Here is a 21,527-nt window from a genome sequence, read left to right as displayed (position 1 = left end):
CATAATTAAAATATCAGCCAAGGTGACTGTGTCAAATGTGAGGAGGTGGTAAAAGGGCCCTTAAGATTCTATACACTCTTGTACTTTGAAAACCAACAAGAAAAGCGGATATTGGGAGGAATCAGCTTTAAAAACACCTAGCTACTTCAGCCTTTATGAAGTGTATCCTTCCCAACAATAGGTCAGGACTGATTCCACCGACAGTTGGACCCTCTTCTGGCAGAACACGCTTCTTGTCTTGGAGGAAGGCTATACAATTCTTGGAACAGATTCATTCAATCAAACCCATTATGCGTATAAATAGGATTACAATGCATTACTGTATCCAGCTAGCATGAAAATGCACACTGAAGAGCTATTTAGGCTTCACCAAATTAAAAACATAAAACACCAAAATCATGCAACGTTGTCTAGGAAGGCTCTGAACTTCCCAAAGGAAGAACAAACTGAACAAGCCTCCACATGTGGGTGGATAGATGGTACCATGAGGGCAGTCAGCCAATCTTGGAATGCAAGTGATCTGCTGCTAGTAACATTTTGCTGTCACTCGTAGCTGTAAAGTGCCTTTTGAATGCAATTCAGCAGAGAATATACATCACTGTGAATTATCTAGCAGGCTGTCAGACTGCAGCAAATGATTCTCATCCAGCACTTGCAGATGTCTAGAAGAATTATATATTGAAGCACCAGTACTGCCCAATGTGCAAGGGAGGGGGGATATGCATTTTATGTGATGACTTGCTTCTATGCTGGGAAGCAGGGACCTGTTCTTAAGATCTTATCTTACAAGTAGTTAGCATATATAGAAGCTATTCCACAAATCATCTGAAACAATACTAGAGACCAGGGCTTTTTTGGTAGAACAAGCCCAGCAGGAACTCATCTGCATATTAGGCCACACCCCCTGGCATCACCATTGTTTTACATAGGCATTTTTGTTGAAAAAACCCAGCAGTAACTCCTTTGCATATTAGGCCACACCCCCAATGCCAAGCCAGTCGGAACTGCGTTCCTGCTCAAAAAGAAAAAAAAAGCCCTACTAGAAACCAACATTAACAAAAGTGTAAAGGAATAGTTCAGAAACAATCCTGCTATTTGACACATCCTGCCATAATTAGAGATGAAATGGGGAGGGAGATCAAAAAGACTTAAGGAATAAAATCCTCCCCCCCCCCCCAATGGGGGCAGGCATGCAAGGCTTAGGAAAAACTGAACATCTTGTGCTTTCAAAGTGACCAGTGAAGTCTGAAAATTAATACATGCAGCTGCAAATCTAGAGTCCATTAGAAAAATTCAGCACCTACAGTATGGTTTGTGATGGATGCTAAGCAATATGTATACACTGTGAAGATGGGGGAAAGAGGCATGCAGGGCCAAATAGAAATCTTAGTTCCACTCTTCAAAAATATTACAATGGAGCAAAGAAGGTATGATGTAGATGTACTGAGTCAGTATTAACCTGGACCTCTCAACAGCACTGGTATCCTACATTCAGGGTTATGATGATTTTTCCCCCCCAGGCAGGCAAGCTCCAGCCAACCTACAGTGATGCCTTAGGATTTTCAAGGACAGAGATGTTCAAAGGTGGTTTGTAACTGCCTGCCTTGTCACAGAATCCCTAGACTTCACTGGTGGTTGCCCAACCAAGTACTAACCAGGGCTGACCCTGTTTGCAAGATCCAAAGAGACTGGACTAGTCTGGGCTATCTAGGCCAGGCTATTGATCTGAAAACTTGGCTTTCCTCATGCCCGGAATCTCATCCACCAGTCTTTTTGCATAACGCTAAGCCTGAAAAAAAATATTTATTTAAAATATTTATTAGCTGGCTTTCTTTTATGCAGAGCCCAAGATGGCTGCAATATTAATAAAACACAAAGATTACACGAAAACACAAACCGAGACCTTAAAATCACACTTTAGGATTTCTTTCATCAAATATAGTCCTGAATAAAACCACCATCAGCTGCCTCCTAAAGATCAAAAGTGAAGAGACCAGGCATACTGTCCTAGGGGGTGTTAGTCCATAATCTTGGGGCTGCCATTGAAAAGGCCCTCTCCCCACACAATTGATGGGACAGTAAGGAAAACCTCCCCCCCTGATCTTCATTCCTGGAAAGGAACATATGGAAAATGGACAGATTCCCTTTCAGATACCCTAGTCCCAAAGCCAGTAGAGCTTTAAAGGTCAAATCTAACACCTTGAATTGGCCTTGGGAGCAAGCAGCCAGCGTAATTGCTGTAATATTAGGGTCAGAGGTTCCTGAGAGCTGGCCCCAACCAGCAGTCTAGCTGAACCTTTCTGCATTAGGTTGCAACTTCTGGGCACTCTTCAAGGGCATGCAAGCAGGACATGCTGCAACAGCCCAGTTTAGAGGTAACTACAGATTACCATGGCTAGATCTGATTTAACAAAGGGATACGCCTGATGCATCAGCTACAGCAGGGAGGTGGCAACCCAGACCACTGCAGCCACTTGGTTTTCTAAAGTGACAGTTGTGTTAAGCAGCCCTTCCAAGCTATGAACCTGACTTTTCAAAAGCATACCCCATCCAAGACAGGAGAGATCTACTAACCCAGAGAATCTCTGTCTTGCCCAGATTAAGTTTCAGCTTGTTCACCGTTATCCAACCCACTGACTCCAAGCACCAGTTCAGATCAATAGCATCCTTGGAATTAAGAGGAAAAGAAAGGGAGAGCTGGGTGTCATCTGCATATTGATGACACTGCAGCCCAAACTTCCTGATGACCTCCCCAGCAGCTTCATGTACATATTAAATAGCATATAAAGCCAGCGGGGGACCCATGATCTTCATTTCTGGGAATGGGGCAGAGCAAGAATCCTCCAGCACCACCTTCTGAGACTGCTCCCCAGACAGAACTCAGGCCATCGTAACAGGGCCCTCCTCCCTGTCCCAGAGCTGAGAGGTTGACTCAGTACTTTGAGAAATGTGAACAAGGCAGTAACTTCACTAGGACCTCTCTCTAGTACATCTGAATGACTTACTAAGCAATACTTTGCAACTGACGGTAGGAAAACTATTTTAGTGTTACAGAACATCTTCAGGTATGTGAACCAATCTGTGAAGTCTGCCAAGCACACCTCTCCTACAACATATGACAAGTAGGCATTTGAACAAGAAAGCCTGTGGCTCCTCACACTTCTTCAGAAAAACGCCTTGTCACCACTTGACACACTTAGATCTGTATCAAGTGAGGCTGTCAGAGGTTGAGTTTAGAATATGTGCTGCCAAAGTGAGCTCACTGTCAAGAGGTTGAAACACACAACACAAAATCAAAGAGCAAATCTATCATGTAAAAGGAGTTGTTACTTCCAATTCATGCAAGCCTATTTTTAAAAGTTCACAATCTTATTTCAAGAAATGTATCTGAGAACGCATTTAAGGATATATTTACTGGGATCAGACAGGATATAAAAACAAGCAAATGCAGACTGTCTACAGCAGCGTTCCCACCAATGTGACTCCTGGCATTCGCTGCCTTCTCGAAGTTAAAAGCCAATTCTGGTTTCTCCTCCACTTCTCTGAAACAGGAAGTGCTTAAGAACAGCCAAGGAAGGCTTTGCCTTTATGTCTTCAGGGAGTTCCCCATTCAAAAATGACTGCCTCCATTGTAGGACAATGCTTGGCTTGGAACCTCCCAACATTTTGTGTCCCAACGCCCATAGCAGTCACACAGTCACAGAATATTTACTGGCATAACAACCATCTTATGATGATCGCTGTTCTCAAAATTCCAAAAGGCTGGGGTCCCTGGTCTACAGATACTACAAATACTTGCAAACTGAGGCAAATCCATCCAGGCTCAATGACTCCTGCTCACAGGTTTATCAGATTCCAGCCTAGGCATGAATGGCAATACTATGCAAGAGTTAACTGACTATTCAAATATTCCTAACTCCTTAATTACACTGCATGCTTTTTTAGTCTTTGCGCTAAAAAGATTGGAAATACCTCTGCTTCTGGATCATAATGCTTAGGATCATAATATGGGTATCAAAATACTTTGGATCATAATACTGGCATAGACTCAAAGAGCAATTTTCAGATGCGCTCAAGGATTCAGGTATGCCTAGTGGAGTTTCCCCACACACACTTTCCCCAATGGCTAACCCTATGCTATACCGCTTAAAACACATTTCACTTTCAAGAGAGATTCGCTATGAGGCACAGGGGATACTTTTATTGTCAAGCCCAAGTCCAAACCTTCCCTAGATAACTGGAACTAGCTGCATGGATCTTTGGATCCAAACTACTCTTTCTAAGTCCAGATAATAAAACTGCTTGTGTTTACTAAAGTTGATGTTTTCTATTGCCAATTTATTCTTATATAAAATTTGAGTACCCTAAAATGTACAGCTGCTGCATTCAACATTTTCCTTTCAGAGTGAGTGTGTGTGTTTTTCAGCCTTGAGCGTTTAAAGTTTAATGACCAGTCCTGACCTGGATAGCCCAGGAAAGCCCAATCTCATCAGATCTCAGAAGCCAACCAGGATCAATTCTGGCAAACACTTAGATGGGAGACCTCCTTGGAATGCTGGAGGCAGGGGCAGGTTTTATTCAGCCATCTCTCTGAATATCTTCCATGCTCTCCCCCTCCACACACACACACACACTAGAGGTCAGTCACCAGAGGTCGTCATGACTTCCAGGTGCAAGCACACACAAATAAAAATAAAGCAAAGAAGTTTAATGACCACACTTTCTAATTACCGCAAAAAAATCCTTTTGACTTTCTTGCCATTTTTTAAAAAGTCCTAACAACAGAGCTGTAGCATATAAATATGGGCTAACCCTGGTTGTCATCGCAACAAAAAAAGCTAACTTCTATCCCTCACTTAAATATGCTTTGCATTTCTTCTGAGAATCACTAAGAGGCATTTGAACTCATTAACTTCTAAAAAATACTAGACACCACAATTAAATGTTTAGGCGCCATGGCACCTGGGATTTGCGAAGCCCTGCTGTAGACAGATGTGTAGAAGACACTGTGGAAAGGAGGCCAGTCTTCATTATGCTGACCACTTCATCGCCAAAGCAACAGACTACAAAAGGTGACTGCCGGAACTGAAAGTGAGCAGGGATGCAGGTTTCATTTGTCACTTCGAAAGGTGGCAGTGGCAAGCATGCACAGCCTACATCTTGAATAATGTATTCCAGGTTTGTTTTCTAGTCAGCTGCCAGCTACTTGGCACACAAGAGAGACAGTGCTGAGAAGCCTGCCTGCAAAACCTGAAAATACTTTACTTACAATGAGAGACACTGACAGATATTCTTTACTTACAGTAATCCAAAGGCATTTATACTAAAACAGCAGGAAAGATTTTGAAAACCACTTGAAAGTGCTCCGTGGACCACCCTTCCAGTTTATTTAGTGCATGCACAGCCTACTTTTCACAAAGATTTATACCTCATTTTTTTTTCAGACTACAAGTTAACCTACACATTGGCTTGGGTTTCTAACATCTTGAAATATAAAATTCTGACATGTGAGGAGAACCAAGTTCCCACACAAATGCAATTAATTTTATTTGGTGAACTCCTTACTTGGCTGGACCTCTGTGCCTCTCCTACTTAAACTTCTGTAACTAGAATCCATAAAGTTAAGAAGTACACCTGAAACGGTTGTGTGTCAGGTAAAACTAGTGGTTTTGAGAGCTGTAACACCCTTCCTGAGCGCAAGTTTTTGCAGCGATTTTTCCCTTCACCAATGTTCTAGTGTCATTTTTTATTTCAGCCTGAAGTAACCCTAGCTAATCAGGGACCACAGAGTGCATGTGATTGGCTGTGTGTCTCTCCCCTGTCGCAGGTATCTGAAGCCTGGGCATGGAGAGGACACTGAAGGGCTAAGAGCTTAAAAGCATGTGATCTTGATGGACTTATCCACCTGTCGAGAATCTTCTGAGTATCTTCTGTTTGTTCTTTATACTGTTGTCTTGTTTACATAAATCTAAACAGTACTGCTCAGGGCTTTGTTTGTAGAACAAGTCCAGCAGGAACTCATTTGCTTATTAGGCCACACCCCCAATATCACCATTGTTTCTACAAAAAAGCCCAGCAGGGACTAATTTGCATATTAAGCCACACCCCTGACACCAATCCAGCCAGAACTGCATTCCTGCTCAAAAAAAAAAAAGCTCTGGTACTGCCACATCACATCATGACATTTTCTTGGCAGACTTTTTATGAGGCCTTCCCCAGTCATCTACACTTTACCCCTAGCAAGCTGGGTATGGAGCCCTGTGGCGCAGAGTGGTAAGCTGAGGTACTGCAGTCCAAGCTCTGCTTGCAACCTGAGTTCAATCCCGGTGGAAGCTGGGTTCAGGCAGCCAGCTCAAAGTTGACTCAGCCTTCCAAGGTCAGGAAAATGAGCACCCAGCTTGCTGGGGGTAAAGTGTAGAAGACTGGAGATGGCAATGGCAAACCACCCTGTAAAAAGTCTGCCCAGAAAATGTCATCACGTGACATCACCCCATGGGTTGGTAATGACACAGCGCTTGCACAGGGGATTACCTTTACCTTTTAAAAGAGTATGTATTTTGTGTAAGTTGTTTTGGGGGCCCCAACAGGGAGAACAGTGAAATAAGAGACTAAACTAAATAAATCATGGCTCCATGAAGACAGTGGGTGAAGGCAAAGTTGTTACACCCATATCAGAAGGGAAAACACATTCCTGCTACCGGGCCTACTGGGCCAGTCCTCTATCATGGCAAAAAAAAAAAAAGAGCTGCAGACAAGTTAACTGCCTTCAGTAAATGTTTCTGGAGTATTTTGAATGCCCCTCCCTCCCATGCACAAATAGAATGCACGTTTCAGAAGGCATTATGAAAATGAGATGCCCTTTGGGCTCAGTTGTAAACCAGTAATCAGCAGTTTCCAGGGAAAAGATGTTGCTTCTACCCAGATTCCTCCTCAAAAAGGACTAAAGCAAAGTATCATTTAATTTCCAAAAAAACCAAATAAATGGAACACCACATATGTCAGAAGGCCTTAGAAAAGGGACACACACTGAACAATGGTGATACACATTAAGCAGCAACAGAGCACTGCTCTCCCGAACACAAACTTCCACGGACAGATTTTTCCTTTATTATCTTTTGCAGCCTCCTCAGCAAGGTCTCTGATACAGAACACAAACAGCATTTTCCAGAAACTGTTACCAGCTCACATATCTCAGCATCCGCCAAGTTCAGAAGTGACGGCTCTGAAAAGTTATTCTATCGTATTTCTCCTTTGCACACATAAATTTCATAATTGAGTATAAAACCAGTTAGAACTCAAATGAAATCTGAGTCAGTTTTGGAGAATCCTGTTTACAAACATCTGTAAAAATTTTTGGAGAATCCTGCTTACAAACATCTGTAAAAATTTCAAGTCAAAAATATCCAGTTTTAACCAAACTACCACTCTGTGAGGCAGGTAAATCTAAGAAAACAACTGCCCTAAGGTCTCCCATGTGAGATTTATCACAGAATGAGTTTAAACTCAGGTTTCCCCATTAACTACTACATCACTCTGGCTCTTCATATACAAGCCCAACCTATGTGCATATGGCAAGAGCTCCTGTAGGGGAGCACCCACTAAGTAGGATTTCCATCAGTGAATGCCAGGCTATTTGCTATTGGGAGAGGGGGAGTTTTACCCTCACGGCAACCCTGCCTCAAGTACAGTATTTCCTCTCCATCGCTTTCCCTGATCCTGAAAGAAATAAGTTCCATTTCATGGAGAAAGTCAAGGGAGACACACTTTTGGTAAGACACTAAGCCATGTTGCAATCCCTAGTACTTTAAGAATCAAGCTATTACTATTTACTGCATAGCCCCATCTTGGCTTCATTTTCTTGGTCACGCTGGCATGGGACAGTACGGTGAGAAACAGCAGAGACTAAGAACATTCTTGGGAGAATGCCCAAAGTCTATTTCACAGGATGCTGTGAAATCAGCTGCAGGTCTTGCTGGTTTGAAACGCATCAAGTTCCATCAGCTTATCGCCATACTGAAAGCACTAGTTCCAGAGAACAGCACTGATTTGCCAAAGACTGATTTAATGCCATTGTATAGGGAGCAGGAGCAATCGACAGGCACTGGGGCTTCTCTGCTGAAGTGTACACAGAAAGGAAATCTGCAGCAGCTATTTATGTGGTTCTTCCTAACACGAGCACTTAGAAGGCAATGCTTAACCACAACCAGTGGCCTCCAAAAACAGTTTGCTGCCACAGGTGCGAGGTTTACTATGACATCTAAATACCAGACACAGAGCAAATACTACCAATTTCTGTCCATTCTGAAGGGGGCTTAAGCTTGAAAAAAGCTTGGTGATTCTGTTTTGTTGAAGACTAAGGTGACTCCAGACAAGTTTGTAAATGGTATAAAGTGAAGAAGGGTTGTGCTAGCTAAGATTCCTAACCTCAACGTTTTAAAAATGTCAGATCTTACTGAGACTGAAGGGGTGATGGCAGGGAGGGACACAGTAGCAGGGGTGTCCAACATGCAGTTCGGGGGCCAATTCAGGCCCCCAGAGGGTTCCTATCGGGCCTCCGAGCAACTGGCTGTCATCTGCTTTCTTCTCCCTCTTGTTTCCTTCTGCGTAACAGCTTGCTTTGCAAGACTTGCTCAATTGCACAGGAGCTACAGAGTAAAACTTCTATTTTTTCCATTGGCTGAGGCTCCTCCCTTGGGGAGGAAGAGGAGAGGAATAGCTTTCCTTGCCAGGCTCTCTCAATTGCACAGCAGAGCTACTGAGCCAAGCATCTCTTCCTCTGTTGGCTGAGGCTCCCCCCCAGTCCCCTGGGGAAGGAAGGAAAGAGCCAGAGCTTCCTTTGCCCAGTTCCCTGGATCTCATGGGAGAAATACAAAGAAAGCATCCTTAAGACCAATGAGTGCTAACATTTTAAGCCTGTTTTAAGTTTTTTAAAAATATATATTTGTGTTTGTCTGTGTTCTTTATAAAATTTATATCTCTGCTACCAGATCTTAAATAGGTACACACATGGCCTGGCCCAATATGGCTTGGCCCAACCAGACATGGTCTGACCCAACAAGGTCTCATTTATGTCAGATCCGGCCCTCATAACAAATGAGTTTGACACCCCTGCACAGGAAAACAGACCTAATGAAACCACTGAGTTGATAACGGAAGATACAGTTCTAAAACAATAAGCTTCCAATGCATCTGGAAGCAAACTGTCAAAATACACTAGAAGATACACCACCCCAGAGACATTTTTACACACACTTGTGCTGGAGAGGAAGCAGCTGCTTAACACAAGGGACGTCACTCCTCCCCACCCCGCTTCAGCAGCAGCAGCTTTGAAAGAGCCGCCTCTGGCAGTGCACACTAGAAGACAGATTTCTCTGGAGGTAGTTAAGGTCTCCCCTGAAGGGCACTGACATTTCAGCAGTTCAGAAAGCCGTGCCTCTAGTAGGGCAGCCCTTCCTGGTTCAGAAATTCCCGGAGCAGTTTCCGGCTGCAATGGGGACATGACTTTGAGGCAGGCGGCACTTCTGTACACATATGCCAGAGACTTCACCCCCAAGCACGCCCACTCAAAAATCCATACTGTTTCTTCAGCTCTCATGACAGATGCACAAGGAAGGGAGGCTCACTGGTGTACTTACATCTCATGCGGCCCTAACACCAGGATTTTACTCCCAACCCCTCGGTTCACTCCTCAATTGCTGCCTGCACCACCACTCCATTTTCTGCAGCTTTATACATGAACAGACGTTATCTTACTATCACATTTGAATCATGTTTCTCTCATGATCCATACCCGGCAGTTCCCTGTAGTTCTGAATAACACCACCATAAAACTCATCCCAACAACACCCACCTATTAAATCCCATTAAACTCAACCAGTGGTGTCTAGATGCCTCCTGAGCAGCCCCCCCACCCCCAATACCATTCTCTCAGTTAATCCCTTCTCAGCTTCCCACCATCTGGTGTCACATGAGCAGCACTTGGGGGACCAAGCAAGCCAAACAGCGTGGCATATAGAAGGAAACACCATAGTGCCCAAGCCAGATAAAATCCCGCCTCCACTTATATTTCTGCTGCCTTTGCTCTTCCTATTTCCAAGTCCCCATTTCCTGCAGAATCCTCAGCAAGCATAACCTACTACACAAGGAACCGGCTCCCCGCTCAGCACACATATTCCTCTCCCACCGGTCTGGTCACCAACAACCTTCCTGCCAACAACTGTCACAAGTGACAAGTCAGCTTTGCAGACCTCCCTGCCAGAAGTCGTCCACATTCATTTGATTTCCTCAGGGCTCAACCGTCGCATTAATACACATATGCTCCCTCCCCCACTCCATTCCAGAACAATTTCACTGAGTGCCTTCCCCCACCCTGCCAGGCAGCCTAGCCTGACTCTTCATGTAAAAAAACAAAAGCCAGACTTGGTCAGAGCAGCCCTAATTATTATCTTTTCAGTCCTGTGCCGCTGTTGCTTCTGGCATAAGACACAGTTACTCTAGAAACAACCGCCTACCTTTTTTGCCCCTCCTGAGCTTCTCAGCCAACCCCACCCTCTCACACACAGGTTCAATTCTACAGTTTTGCCCCTTCCATTCTGCAGTACCCTCTCCATTACATGGGGTCCGCCACCCTTCCAAGGCATCGCTCCTTCCCAGCTCCCACACCACTGCCTCCACAATGACCACGAGAACCTCTAAGCTGAGTTACTGTGAGCTAACTCAGTTTCTTAGCCTCCTGCTCACACACTTTCGTCTTAGCTCAGGAAGCATGGCCCCGGAGCAAACTAATTTATGCAGCTCACAACTTTAATGACAGTAGCTCACAAAATAGAATTTTTGCTCACAAGACTCCACAGCTTAGAGGGAGTATTGACAGGAACCCCCAAATATAAAGGCCCAGAAAGCCATAGCTCCTTACCCACACACCCCACTTCGAATACTTCAGCCTCTGCTTCCAAACTTCCTCAAAAAAGCCTCCCCCTCCTCTATCCCAGATTGCTTTTCCTTTCCGTCTCCTTCCAAATCTTCAGCCTCACCACCCACACCTGCATCACCTCTGCTCATGTGTCTCCTCACCACCTTACCACACACAAGCCGCCCCAGCCCTACCTGCCTGCCACAAGACCCCCTCTCCACACTCCTCTGAAACCTCCCCATCCAACCCCTCCTCTCCACCCTCACTCGCCTTCAGTCCTCTCCCCCCCCCCCCCCGGCCTGAAGCCCCTTCCCTCCCAATGAAGTTGTCAATATCCCCACCCAGTGATTAACCCCACTTGGCTCCCCTCACTCAAGGACACCCCCCCTTCACGAAGGGGGTTGAGACCAGTGTTCTCTCTAAAATGTGGAGTCTTGTGAGCAAAAATTCTATTCTGTGAGCTACTGGCATTAAAGTTGTGAGCTACAGAGTAAAGCAGCATGCTCTAGGGCCATTTTTCCTGTGCTGAAACAAAAATGTGTGAGCTGAAGACTAAAAAAAGTGTGAGCTAGCTCAGACTAACTCACTTTAGAGGGAACACTGGTTGCGACCAATGTTCCCTCTAAGCTGCAGAGCCTTGTGAGCAAAAATTCTACTTTGTGAACTACTGGCATTAAAGTTGTGAGCTACTGCATCCATTAGTGTGCTCTGGGGCCATCCTTCCTGAGCTAAAGCAAAAACGTGTGAGCTGGAAGCTAAAAATCTGTGCGCTGGCTCACGCTAACACAGCTCAGAGAGAACACTGGTGGCGTCTCAGGAAACTTCGTGTGCAGGGGTCATTTTGTAGAAAAACAGGTGGTGGAGCTCATCCAGGGATTGTTATGCAGCTGCACCTCCTATTCAATGGACCAGGTAAGTAGGTGGAGGGGAGGAAGAGGGGGAACCCTCAGAGAGGTTCAGGAGATGTGCTCCTGCGGAATTCTTTAACATTTGTAAACAATATACTCATGTTCTCTACTTATACATTCTGAACAGAAGCGTAATACTGTGGCAAAAAGAAAAAGCGGAATGCAAGTGCTGCAATGCCTCTCGTTGTTTGTCAGTTACAATTCGGACTGCAAGCTGCAACCAATATAACATTTACTGTAGTGCTTGTTAAAATAATAATAATATAGAGATATATAGATACAGGGAAACAGATAACCCCCCTCACCCATACCGTTCACCTTCACAGCGGAGCCACCCCCACGACCCAAAAGCCTGCTGGAGATTTCCTTCCTCCTCCGCTCCCCAACCCCCCCCACGCCCTTTAGGAAGGCTGAAGGGACGACGAGGCCGGGAAACCTCCCTTTCTCCCCCCCCCCCCGCCGCCTCGTCAGCTCCCCTTCAGCAGCCTCACCTGCCCCCGCAGGTGCAGCCGCTCCCCTGAGGGAGACTCTCCGCCCTCCGCCGCCCGGACAGCAGAGCCGCTCCGTTCCCCCCTCTCCCCCCCAGTTTACCTCAGGCCCGGCCTCACCTGGAGATGCTCCTGGAACCGGATGGGCAGGATTTGAGCCATGGCGGCGGAGGCGTTGTTGGGGTTTGGAGGCTCCAGCCCGACTTCGGGGGTCGGGGAGCTTTTTCTCTCCGAGGCAGAAGGGAGAAAAACAGAAGGCGGCTCCGGAGGGGAGGGGGGGCGAGCGAGCGAGGCCGGGCAGCCGGTGGCGGTGGCAGCGGCGGGAGAGGGAAGGGAAGGAGGGAGCCTGGCTCTTAATGGCGGGGAAGGCAAGAGACAGTGGGAGGCCCGCTGGGCAGAGCGATCCGGAAACGGCCCCCGCTCGGCGGAAGGATACCGCGGGCCTCTTCGGCACACGCAAGATGGATCCTTCCGCCGGCTCACCTGCCGGCGAATAAGCGCGGCGGAGGCGGAAGGATCGCACGCAAAAGCCAAAAGAAAAAAAAAAGGCTGCAAAGTAACACCGTGTGATTTTCAGCGGGAGCGGCGGACGGATACTTCTCAGGGAGGGGACTTTACCCGATCTTTGCAGCCCCCGCCCCCATCCGCGCTTAGGCCCTTCTCCTTTTTTTGCCACATCATGCGACCTGGGTGGGGTGACGTCACTTCCGTGCCGGACTCCCCTCCCCACCTGGGCGCCGATCCCCGCGTCACATGACAGGTCGAGGGAAGGAGGCTGCTTTGCGAGGGAACTCCACCTGGCCCCTCCTTTCGGGAGATTTCGACGAGGACCCCGTGGCTGAGAGCGTTAAAGCGGCCGTTTGTAAAACAACCAGAAATAATGAAATGCTGGCGTTGGGGGTTTGAAGCCCTGCGGTGGCAGGCCTTTATGACCTTGAGTACATAACCTTGGACCGGAAGCATGGGAGACGGCCGGCCGAGGGAAACTCCCCAGTAGTCATACAGCTTCCCCTTCCCACCCATTCATCTAATACAGGGGTGGCCAACGGTAGCTCTCCAGATGTTTTTTTGCCTACAACTCCCATCAGCCCCAGCCAGCATGGCTACCGTTGGCCACCCCTTACAGGTATGCTGCCTCTGAATGTGGAGGCTTGGCTTAATGGGATTAAAAGTGCAGCCGCTGTGGCAAACCAGGTTATGATAGAAAGCACCACCCAAGTCTGTTATTCAGCCCCAGCATCCGCTTTAGAAAGACAGGTGTCCCATTCACAACTGACAAGAACTGTCTCCTGGAATAGACCAAACATCCTGTCTAACCTAGCATTGTGTTTCCAGCAATGAGCACAGATCAGCTAACTGGTGGTTTTGGCCTCTTCTGGACCTGTTAACTGGAATAGCCCAAACATCCTGTCTAACCTAGCATTGTGTTTCCAGCAATGAGCACAGATCAGCTAACTGGTGGTTTTGGCCTCTTCTGGACCTGTTAAGAGCAGGGATGGCCAAACTTGCCTAATGTAGGAGCCACGCAGACATTAATGTCAGATGTTTGTGGAAGGAAGGAAAATAGATGGGAGGGGAGAGAGGTGGAAAGAAAGCAACTTTAATTTCAGATGTATTCTCCAAGCCAGCTGGCTTGGCAAAGTGGTTTGAAGACTAATTCCTTCTCCAAGCTGGCTGACCAAGTGGTGGGGGCTTTGAGAGCCACACAATATGTGCAGAAGAGCCACATGGAGCTCCCGAGTCGCAGTTTCACCACCCCTGATTAACAGTATAACTGCCTCTGAACATAGAGGTTCTGGAAACTGGGAAATCTCCCACCCAGACCCCCATCACCCTCTCCAAAGTGACAGACCAAAGCCTTCTAAGAACTCAACAGTTTATTTGCAAAAGATATTACAACAAAGATATTACAACTTGTGGGGGGGGTGATAAAAGCATCAAACGATAATTATATAGAATAAAAAGTAGATGTATGTGTTCCATACATAAATAAATGTGATTCTACACAACTTCTTGATATTTTGTGTCTCTTCAAAAATGAAAAAAGTATTCAGCTAAACCAAGTTCCTTGACCATAAACTCCATTGCACTCAATAGGGCATTTCATAGCTAAGGCTTCCCATCCCTTTGAAAACAGCTGTTCTTATTCCTTAGTAAGGATGCTCAGGGCGAAGCTGTAAAAACCATTGTTCAGTTACAAATTTGCTCACTGGAGAGACCCATGCTGTTTCATTCCCACCCCCCTTAGTTTTAGGGCTGGCATCTTACTAATAAGATCATTTCTAGGCATAATTTTTAAATGTATTGTTATCATTTAACGTAGCTTCTCCAATATACAGAGCAGGTATGCGCAGAAAGAACAAAATGAAACAGGTATCTATCCCAAAGGGCTTACCATCAGGAGGGTCAGAGGCAAACAAATGATGACTCTAAACAGATATTCTTGCATGTAAATATATACTCATGTAATATTCATTTAATATGCTTACTATTGTATTGTTTAGTGTTTTACTACAATTTAAACATTATTTTTATTTATTACAATATTTGTATCCCACCTTTCCTTGTGGTTCAAGGCAGCTTACAATAATAGTAAAAAAACCCATTTCCAATTAAATCATAATAACAACCCCCAAATCTGAACAGAAGTTAAAATAAATATTGTGGGATTCTTTAACTTTTAAAAAGCAATTTCATGGAAAAAACTGAACTGGATATAAGCGTCTCTGGGAATTCTTTGTAACACAATGGTTATAACATTCATATGGATCTATCCTTTGTTTCTGACTTGCATCAAAAAGGAAGCATCACTATGATGCACCACTTACGTAGCCAACTAAATTATCTGGAGCCTCTTCACATGCCCTTGCTTGTGCTATACAGATTAAAAAGGGAAATGATGTCTCCAGACACTTGTTGAATATTTACAGTTAACTACAACAGGAAAGAGCCCCGTGGTGCAGAGTGGTAAAGCTGCAGAACTGCAGTCGGAACTCTCTGCTCATGACCTGAGTTTGATCCCAGCGGAAGCTACTTCAGGTAGCCAGCTTGAGGTTGACTCAGTCTTCCATCCTTCCAAGGCCGGTAAAATGAGGACCCAGCTTGCAAGGGGGGGTGGGTGGAGTGTAGATGACTGGGGAAGATAATGGCAAACCACCCTGTAAAAAGTCTGCTGTGAAAACATTGTGAAAGCAATGTCACCCCAGAGTCAGAAACCACTGGTGCTTGCACAGACTACCTTTAACCTTTTTACAACAGGAAACAAAAGCAAAAAAAGCTGTGAACTTGGAATGTTGCCAAAGGGCAGCCTGTTAGTAGCCAGCTGGGCTAGCTCTAGCAGGTGACAAAGTTGTTAGCCACAGCCCTGTTTATGGATTCACAAGCCAAGAAGGTTGTAACGGTCCTGTGAGAACTCTGGATTGGCACAGCAAGTCAAAGAGGCACCTCGTTGACAGCAGTCTTTTAAATTCTGGAGCTAGCTCTGGGAGGGTCAGCCACAGCTAGTCTCCGCTCCTCCCAGAAGCCTTCAGTACACAAGGCATGCAAACAAAGAGCTTGGTTTGAATTGTCGGATCTTTGTAGCAAATGTTTTAAAAATACGATTACGGGGAGCCAGAGGTATTGAGGCAATTTTCTAGAGGTTTTTCCTGGAGATGTGTCTTGACCGAATGTCATCACCACCTGATATGCCGGCCCTAAATTCTATAATTAAGCTAAGGCCCCGAGCAGGAGAAATAGCTCGGATTTTGATGGACTAAAGGTCTAAACTATAATAATAATAATAAACTTTTATTTATATCCCGCCCTCCCCGCCAAGGCAGGCTCAGGACAGCTCACAAGACATGGAGTGTACCATGATTATAATAATACAATTTATACAATAAAATACAGTTAAAACACATTTAGATAAATTAAATTAAAACCACTATAAATTGAAGGTGCTACAGTACAGTACATATATATCAAGATGGCTAGATGTCACTTTCAGGATTCCATCTTATAAGCCAGTTGAAAGAGGACAGTTTTACAAGCCCTGCAGAACTGATTGAAGTCCCGCAGGGCTCGCACCTCCTCTGGTAGCTGATTCCACCAGTGGGGAGCCATTATTGAGAAGGCCTGCTCCCTCGTTGTTTTCAGTTTGGCCTCCCTTGGTCCAGGGATTTTTAGAAGATTTTGAGAACTAGATCTCAGTGCTCTCTGGGGGATATATGGAGAGAGGCAGTCCCTAAGGTAGGCAGGTCCTCGGCCATATAGGGCTTTAAAGGTAATAACCAGCACCTTGTAACGAACTCGGAACACAATTGGCAGCCAGTGCAGCTCCCGCAGCCTAGGCTGTACATTTTCCCATGACACACTATGACACACAATCAATTGCTAGTAATAGAAAGAATGCCTGAGCTTCAGCCTTTGACTTGCCATCTAATCCAGTTTCTGAAAGTATTGGACAGTTGAGCTGGCTTTCTTGTTTTCTTTTTGTGTGATCAAAGGGTACTGTGTTGTCCACCCCCAGAACTTTCAGAGGTATAAAGCAGTGTTCCCCAAAGTGGGCAATATTGCCCCCTGGGAGGCGCTGGAATGATCCAGGAGGGCGGTAATAGCCTTAGGTGCAATTGGGGGGCGGTGAATAAAAATAAGGGGGTGATGGGAGCATAAAGGGAGAAGAGAAGAGGGTGGGAGTTGTCAAAATATCATGTTTCTGGGATGGGTCCAGAATTTCTAATTTAGAGAAAAATTCCAATGAACAAAAATAGAGGGTTCCTTTTTGTCTGCTACTTAGTGCAAATTCATCCAATTATACTAGTGAGAACCAGAACTTCCATTTAAAATATGAGAAGGATACAGTTTATTTACAAGCCAGAATAAAAAAATAGAGGTGTACAGATAAACAAGAAAGACAGAAACAAAAAAACCTTACTAGTCTATCCTAACCAATACTTGTTATAGCTAGTAGCTTCTCAAGGTTGCTTGCAGTTTCTCTTTCAGCAATACAGTTCAAGTCAGGACAGTGGAAGGACTGAGGCAATTACACAAACTTCTCTGAAGAGTTTCAACCTGTAGCTTGGTCCTCACAAGGTTTTATGCAGAGCATCTTCTTACAGTCCTCTGGTTACCAGGTGGTTGCTTCTGTTGATTTCAGCCAACCGCAATGCCCCAGACACAGAGACCGATTTCCCACTCGCCTTACGCCGCTCTCAAGCTCCTCTTCTCAGCGGGGCTTCCCTCCGATTTCACACTATCTGCCCTGGGGCTGCAACTAGGGTCCGCTTTTCTGCACTACAAACAGAAACTGGGTTTTAGAGGTTTCCGTTTGCAGCGCAAAAAAGCCGAAGCTAGCTGCAGCCCCAGGGGAGATAGCGTGAAATCGGAGGGAAGCCCTGCTGAGAAGAGGAGCCTGAGAGTGGCGTAAGATGAGTGTGAAATCGGTCAGAGTGTCTTCTGCAGGGCCAGCACATGTGAGTAGGTGGGTAGGCAACCACCTAGGGTGCCACCCTGGCAGGGGGCACTGCTGAGCACCCATTTACTCCTCCTTCCCTTGTGGCACAACTGCGCCAGCAAGCAGGCAAGCCAAGAACCCCAGGCGGTGCTGCCATGCCGCCACTTTTCTTCGCAGGGCAAACATTGCCTGCAATTGTCAGAAGCTTCCAAGGAAGCCTCCGAAGAGTGCCCCATTTTACTACTGCCTGCTGCTTTCAGGTTGAAAGCAGCTGGGCGGGGCACCTTCCCATTGCAGTAGTTGGAGCTGATAAGGGGAAGGGGAATAATTATAAAGAAATTTCAAAAATTCTCTGGGTATGGGAATGTTACTATGGTTGATTTTATAAAATAATTTTAGAATTTCAAGCTTCAAAGTGTCTTCTTTACAATATCTTTGTTTACTCTGTGTGCAAATATGTCACTGCATCTTTTAGTCCACTTCTTGAAGGTAGATTTCCAAGGGGGTGCTGCGTAACTTTTTTTCTGAAAAGGGGGCGTTAGGCCAAATAAGTTTGGGAACCTCTGGTGTAAAGAATCATAGACTTCCCATCCTATATATCAGGTGTGGCCAATCTTGCTTAATGCAAAAGCCACACAGAATAAACATCAGATGTTGAAGGAAGGGAAGGAAAGAGGTGGAAAGAAAGCAACTTTAATTTTAAATGCATTCTCCCAGCTGCTAGCTGGCTTGGGGAAGTGATTTAAAGAGACAAATGCTTTCTCCAAGCTGGCCGACAGGGTGGTGGGGACTTTTGAGAGCTACGCAATATGCGTGAAAGAACCACATGTGGCTCCCAAGCCAGTTTGGCCACCCCTGATATGTATAGTGCCATAGCCCACTGTCCCCTATTCCTAGTATGTTAATAATGTTAAAAAATGTTCTGAGGTCACATAGGTGAATTGTGCACAAATCCTGTTCTCCCATAGGTTCTCAGCGTGAAATTGATATGGCTTCCCAGGAAAATGGAAAAAAATGAAGCCTATGGCAAACCAGAATAGCAGAAGGAATGGAACTATTACGACAAATAGACTATGATGTGGGAAAGTGCAGGATAGCATTCATTGACACTATAGAAAGAGAAGTTGGTATCTTAAAAGATCTTGTTTATATATCTCCCACCTTCCTCAACTTCTGTGCACAATGGATGCCAGCACAATTAACACTCCTTAACTTGACCAGTCATCTACCAAAGGTGAGAAAGCAAAACACGAATCCTTCAGCTTTCAGGCAACCTGTGAACTAGCTCAGATTCTGATGAACTAAATGGACTGTTTGCTTGATGGCATTCAATTAAGCAACAGAAAAAGAGGTCAGTATCTTGAAAGATCTTTATAACCTGAAAGAATCTGAGAATAATGAAAGGATAGGAGAGGAACGGTATAAAAGCCTCTTTGGAAAAGAAGAAAGGGAGAAAAATTTTGGCAGGGAGAACAAAAAAAGGAAGTGGAATTAAGCAATGAGCAAATAAAGGAAACACAGATTCTGAAAGACGAACTGAAAAGAAGTTGTGAACCTCCAAAATGCAGAAGCTGCCTCTAGCAATTTAAAGAAAAAAAACAAACTTCTGGAAGCATTAGAGAGGCATCAGCTATAACCAACAAGAACAACTGAAGGCAGCAAAGCCAAGTTACATATTCAATGAGGAAGATATGGTTTTAATTGTCGGGATTTTTGTTTATAATACTTTGCCAGCCTCCCCCTGGAAAGAATTGGAGGGAAAGAGACAGGTACATTGACATCTCACCAGTGCCTGACATCACTTTCAGAGCAAAACCAAAAGTGACGTCATGACTAGGGTTGAGCACCTGAAAACAATTTGGTATTTTTAAAATTTGGAGTTCAGGAAGGGCATCAATACCAGAATTCTGGATTATCCAGGCCTCTCCGTACTGTTTTTGGATTTCGGTTTGTTTAGAATTCTGAAAATGTGGGGTCCATTATTCCCCATAGGGAATCTTTCTGGTGAGCTAGAATCATTGTTTCATGACTAAATGACACCAAAAATTGCAGGAAACCTAGTTCTGCCTGTCTGCTAAAGCCCCTCCCCCCAATTTCAAGTACATTATCTAAGTAACTTGTGGACTAAACTAATTCAAAATACAGAAGGCAGCTGGGTATTCAGTCACTTTTGAAAAGTGTATAGAGAATGGTCATTAAGAGAAAAGAATTAGATTCCAAGTCCATAGAACAAATGTCCCTCTCCATCTGTGAAATGCTAGAGGCTCATAGGATCAGCTCATACTCCCCCTACACACATACACAATATAAAGATGATTTCATTTATCTGTTACTACTGGTTCAATGTGAGCAAAAACTCTACTCTTTGAGTTACTGGTATTAAAGTTATGAGCTACTGCATAAATTAGCATGCTGTGGGGCCATTTTTCCTGAGCTAAGACAAAAATGCGTGAGCCGGAGGCTAAAAATCTGCGAGCTAGCTCACACTAACTCAGCTTAGAGGGAACACTGCTGATAATATGGATCTCTGAGAGCCAGACTCAATCTGGTATTATTAGCTAATTAGCAAAGGAACATACGGTACTAACCAACACAAATTCTGTGAGCAAAGACTATATCTTTCCAAGTACTTCCTTTCTCCTTCTCCAGGGCGCAGAACAGAAATGCCAGTCTAGGAAGCTTTTTGATCAAAATAAACAAACAACCCTTCCTTTCCCATAAAATGTCTTAATAAGATTCCTTCCACAACTTTTCCCACCTCCCCCACTCCTCCCTAAGAGGTGTGTAAGAAAGGGCCCCGAAAACAAAGCAGTTCCTGCCCTCCTTCTTGTGATCTGCCTAAGTTCACAGAATCAGCATTGCTGTCAGGTGGCAAGACAGAGCTTTTGCCTGACGGAAATGTATTACATATCTTTGCTTGACATCAAATTGAGAATATTGCAGAACAAACTGGGCTCTAGAAAAAGCATTTTTATGTGAAAAGTGGTCCTGAGTCGACTGATGCATAAGGAGAACTTTTGCCTTTGGAGCTGGATCTCTTCAGGGAATTGGGTTCCACGCAGAAATTATTGAAGTATTTGCACAGACTTGTATGAAATCCTATATATGAGTTTGGACTGGATTCCTTTGTTTCTGAAGTGGGACTCTCCCAAATGAATGAATTCACTTTCTACTGTGCTATGTGGTATCTCTGATTATTAATAAAGGTAGTCCCCTGTGCAAGCACCAGTCATTTCCGATTCTGGGGTGACGTCGCATCATGTCACAACAGACTTTTTTACAGGGTGGTTTGCCATTGCCTTCCCCAGTCATTTACACTTTGCCCCCAGCAAGCTGGGTACTCATTTTACCAACCTCGGAAGGATGGAAGGCTGAGTCAACCTGGAGCCAGCTACCTGAACCTAGCTTCCACCTGGATCAAAAAGGCTGAGTCAACCTGGAGCCGGCTACCTGAACCCAGCTTCTGCAGGGATCGAACTCAGGTCATGAGCAGAGCTTAGAACTGCAGTACTGCAACTTTACCACTCTATGCCACAGGGCTTTAGGATTATTAATAGACATTGCTATATAGTACCACAGACTTTGTATATTATTTATTTTTTATACAGTGGTTTGGTCTTTCTTTCTGTTCTGCACTGTGTAGCCACTTGCTTTCTCTAAGTTCACAGAATCAGCATTGCTGTCAAGTGGCAAGACAGAGGAACTGGCTCAGTATTAGTCTATGAGTTTCATAAGTGTAGCGTTGCCCATCCTGTGGGTTCCAACCCCAAAGTGGGTTGCAAAAT

At 45.0% G+C, this 21,527-nt stretch overlaps 1 protein-coding gene across 1 annotated transcript in view; it reads right to left on the bottom strand.

The window, feature by feature from the left end:
* The window catches only part of CLTC (clathrin heavy chain), a 96,703-nt gene extending 83,854 nt beyond the window's left edge, over window positions 1–12,849 (bottom strand). The window contains exon 1 of the mRNA XM_060259218.1: window positions 12,429–12,849. Coding sequence (XP_060115201.1) covers window positions 12,429–12,470 — 42 coding nt within the window. The 5' untranslated portion in view covers window positions 12,471–12,849. The remainder of the gene's footprint in view (window positions 1–12,428) is intronic.
* Between the last annotated feature and the right edge of the window lie 8,678 nt (window positions 12,850–21,527).

The sequence above is a fragment of the Heteronotia binoei genome, chromosome 18 (assembly GCF_032191835.1).
Source record: "Heteronotia binoei isolate CCM8104 ecotype False Entrance Well chromosome 18, APGP_CSIRO_Hbin_v1, whole genome shotgun sequence".
In the NCBI taxonomy this organism is placed as follows: Eukaryota; Metazoa; Chordata; class Lepidosauria; order Squamata; family Gekkonidae; genus Heteronotia; species Heteronotia binoei.
Note: the sequence above shows the minus strand (reverse complement) of the source record. Positions and strands in the feature narration are given on the sequence as shown.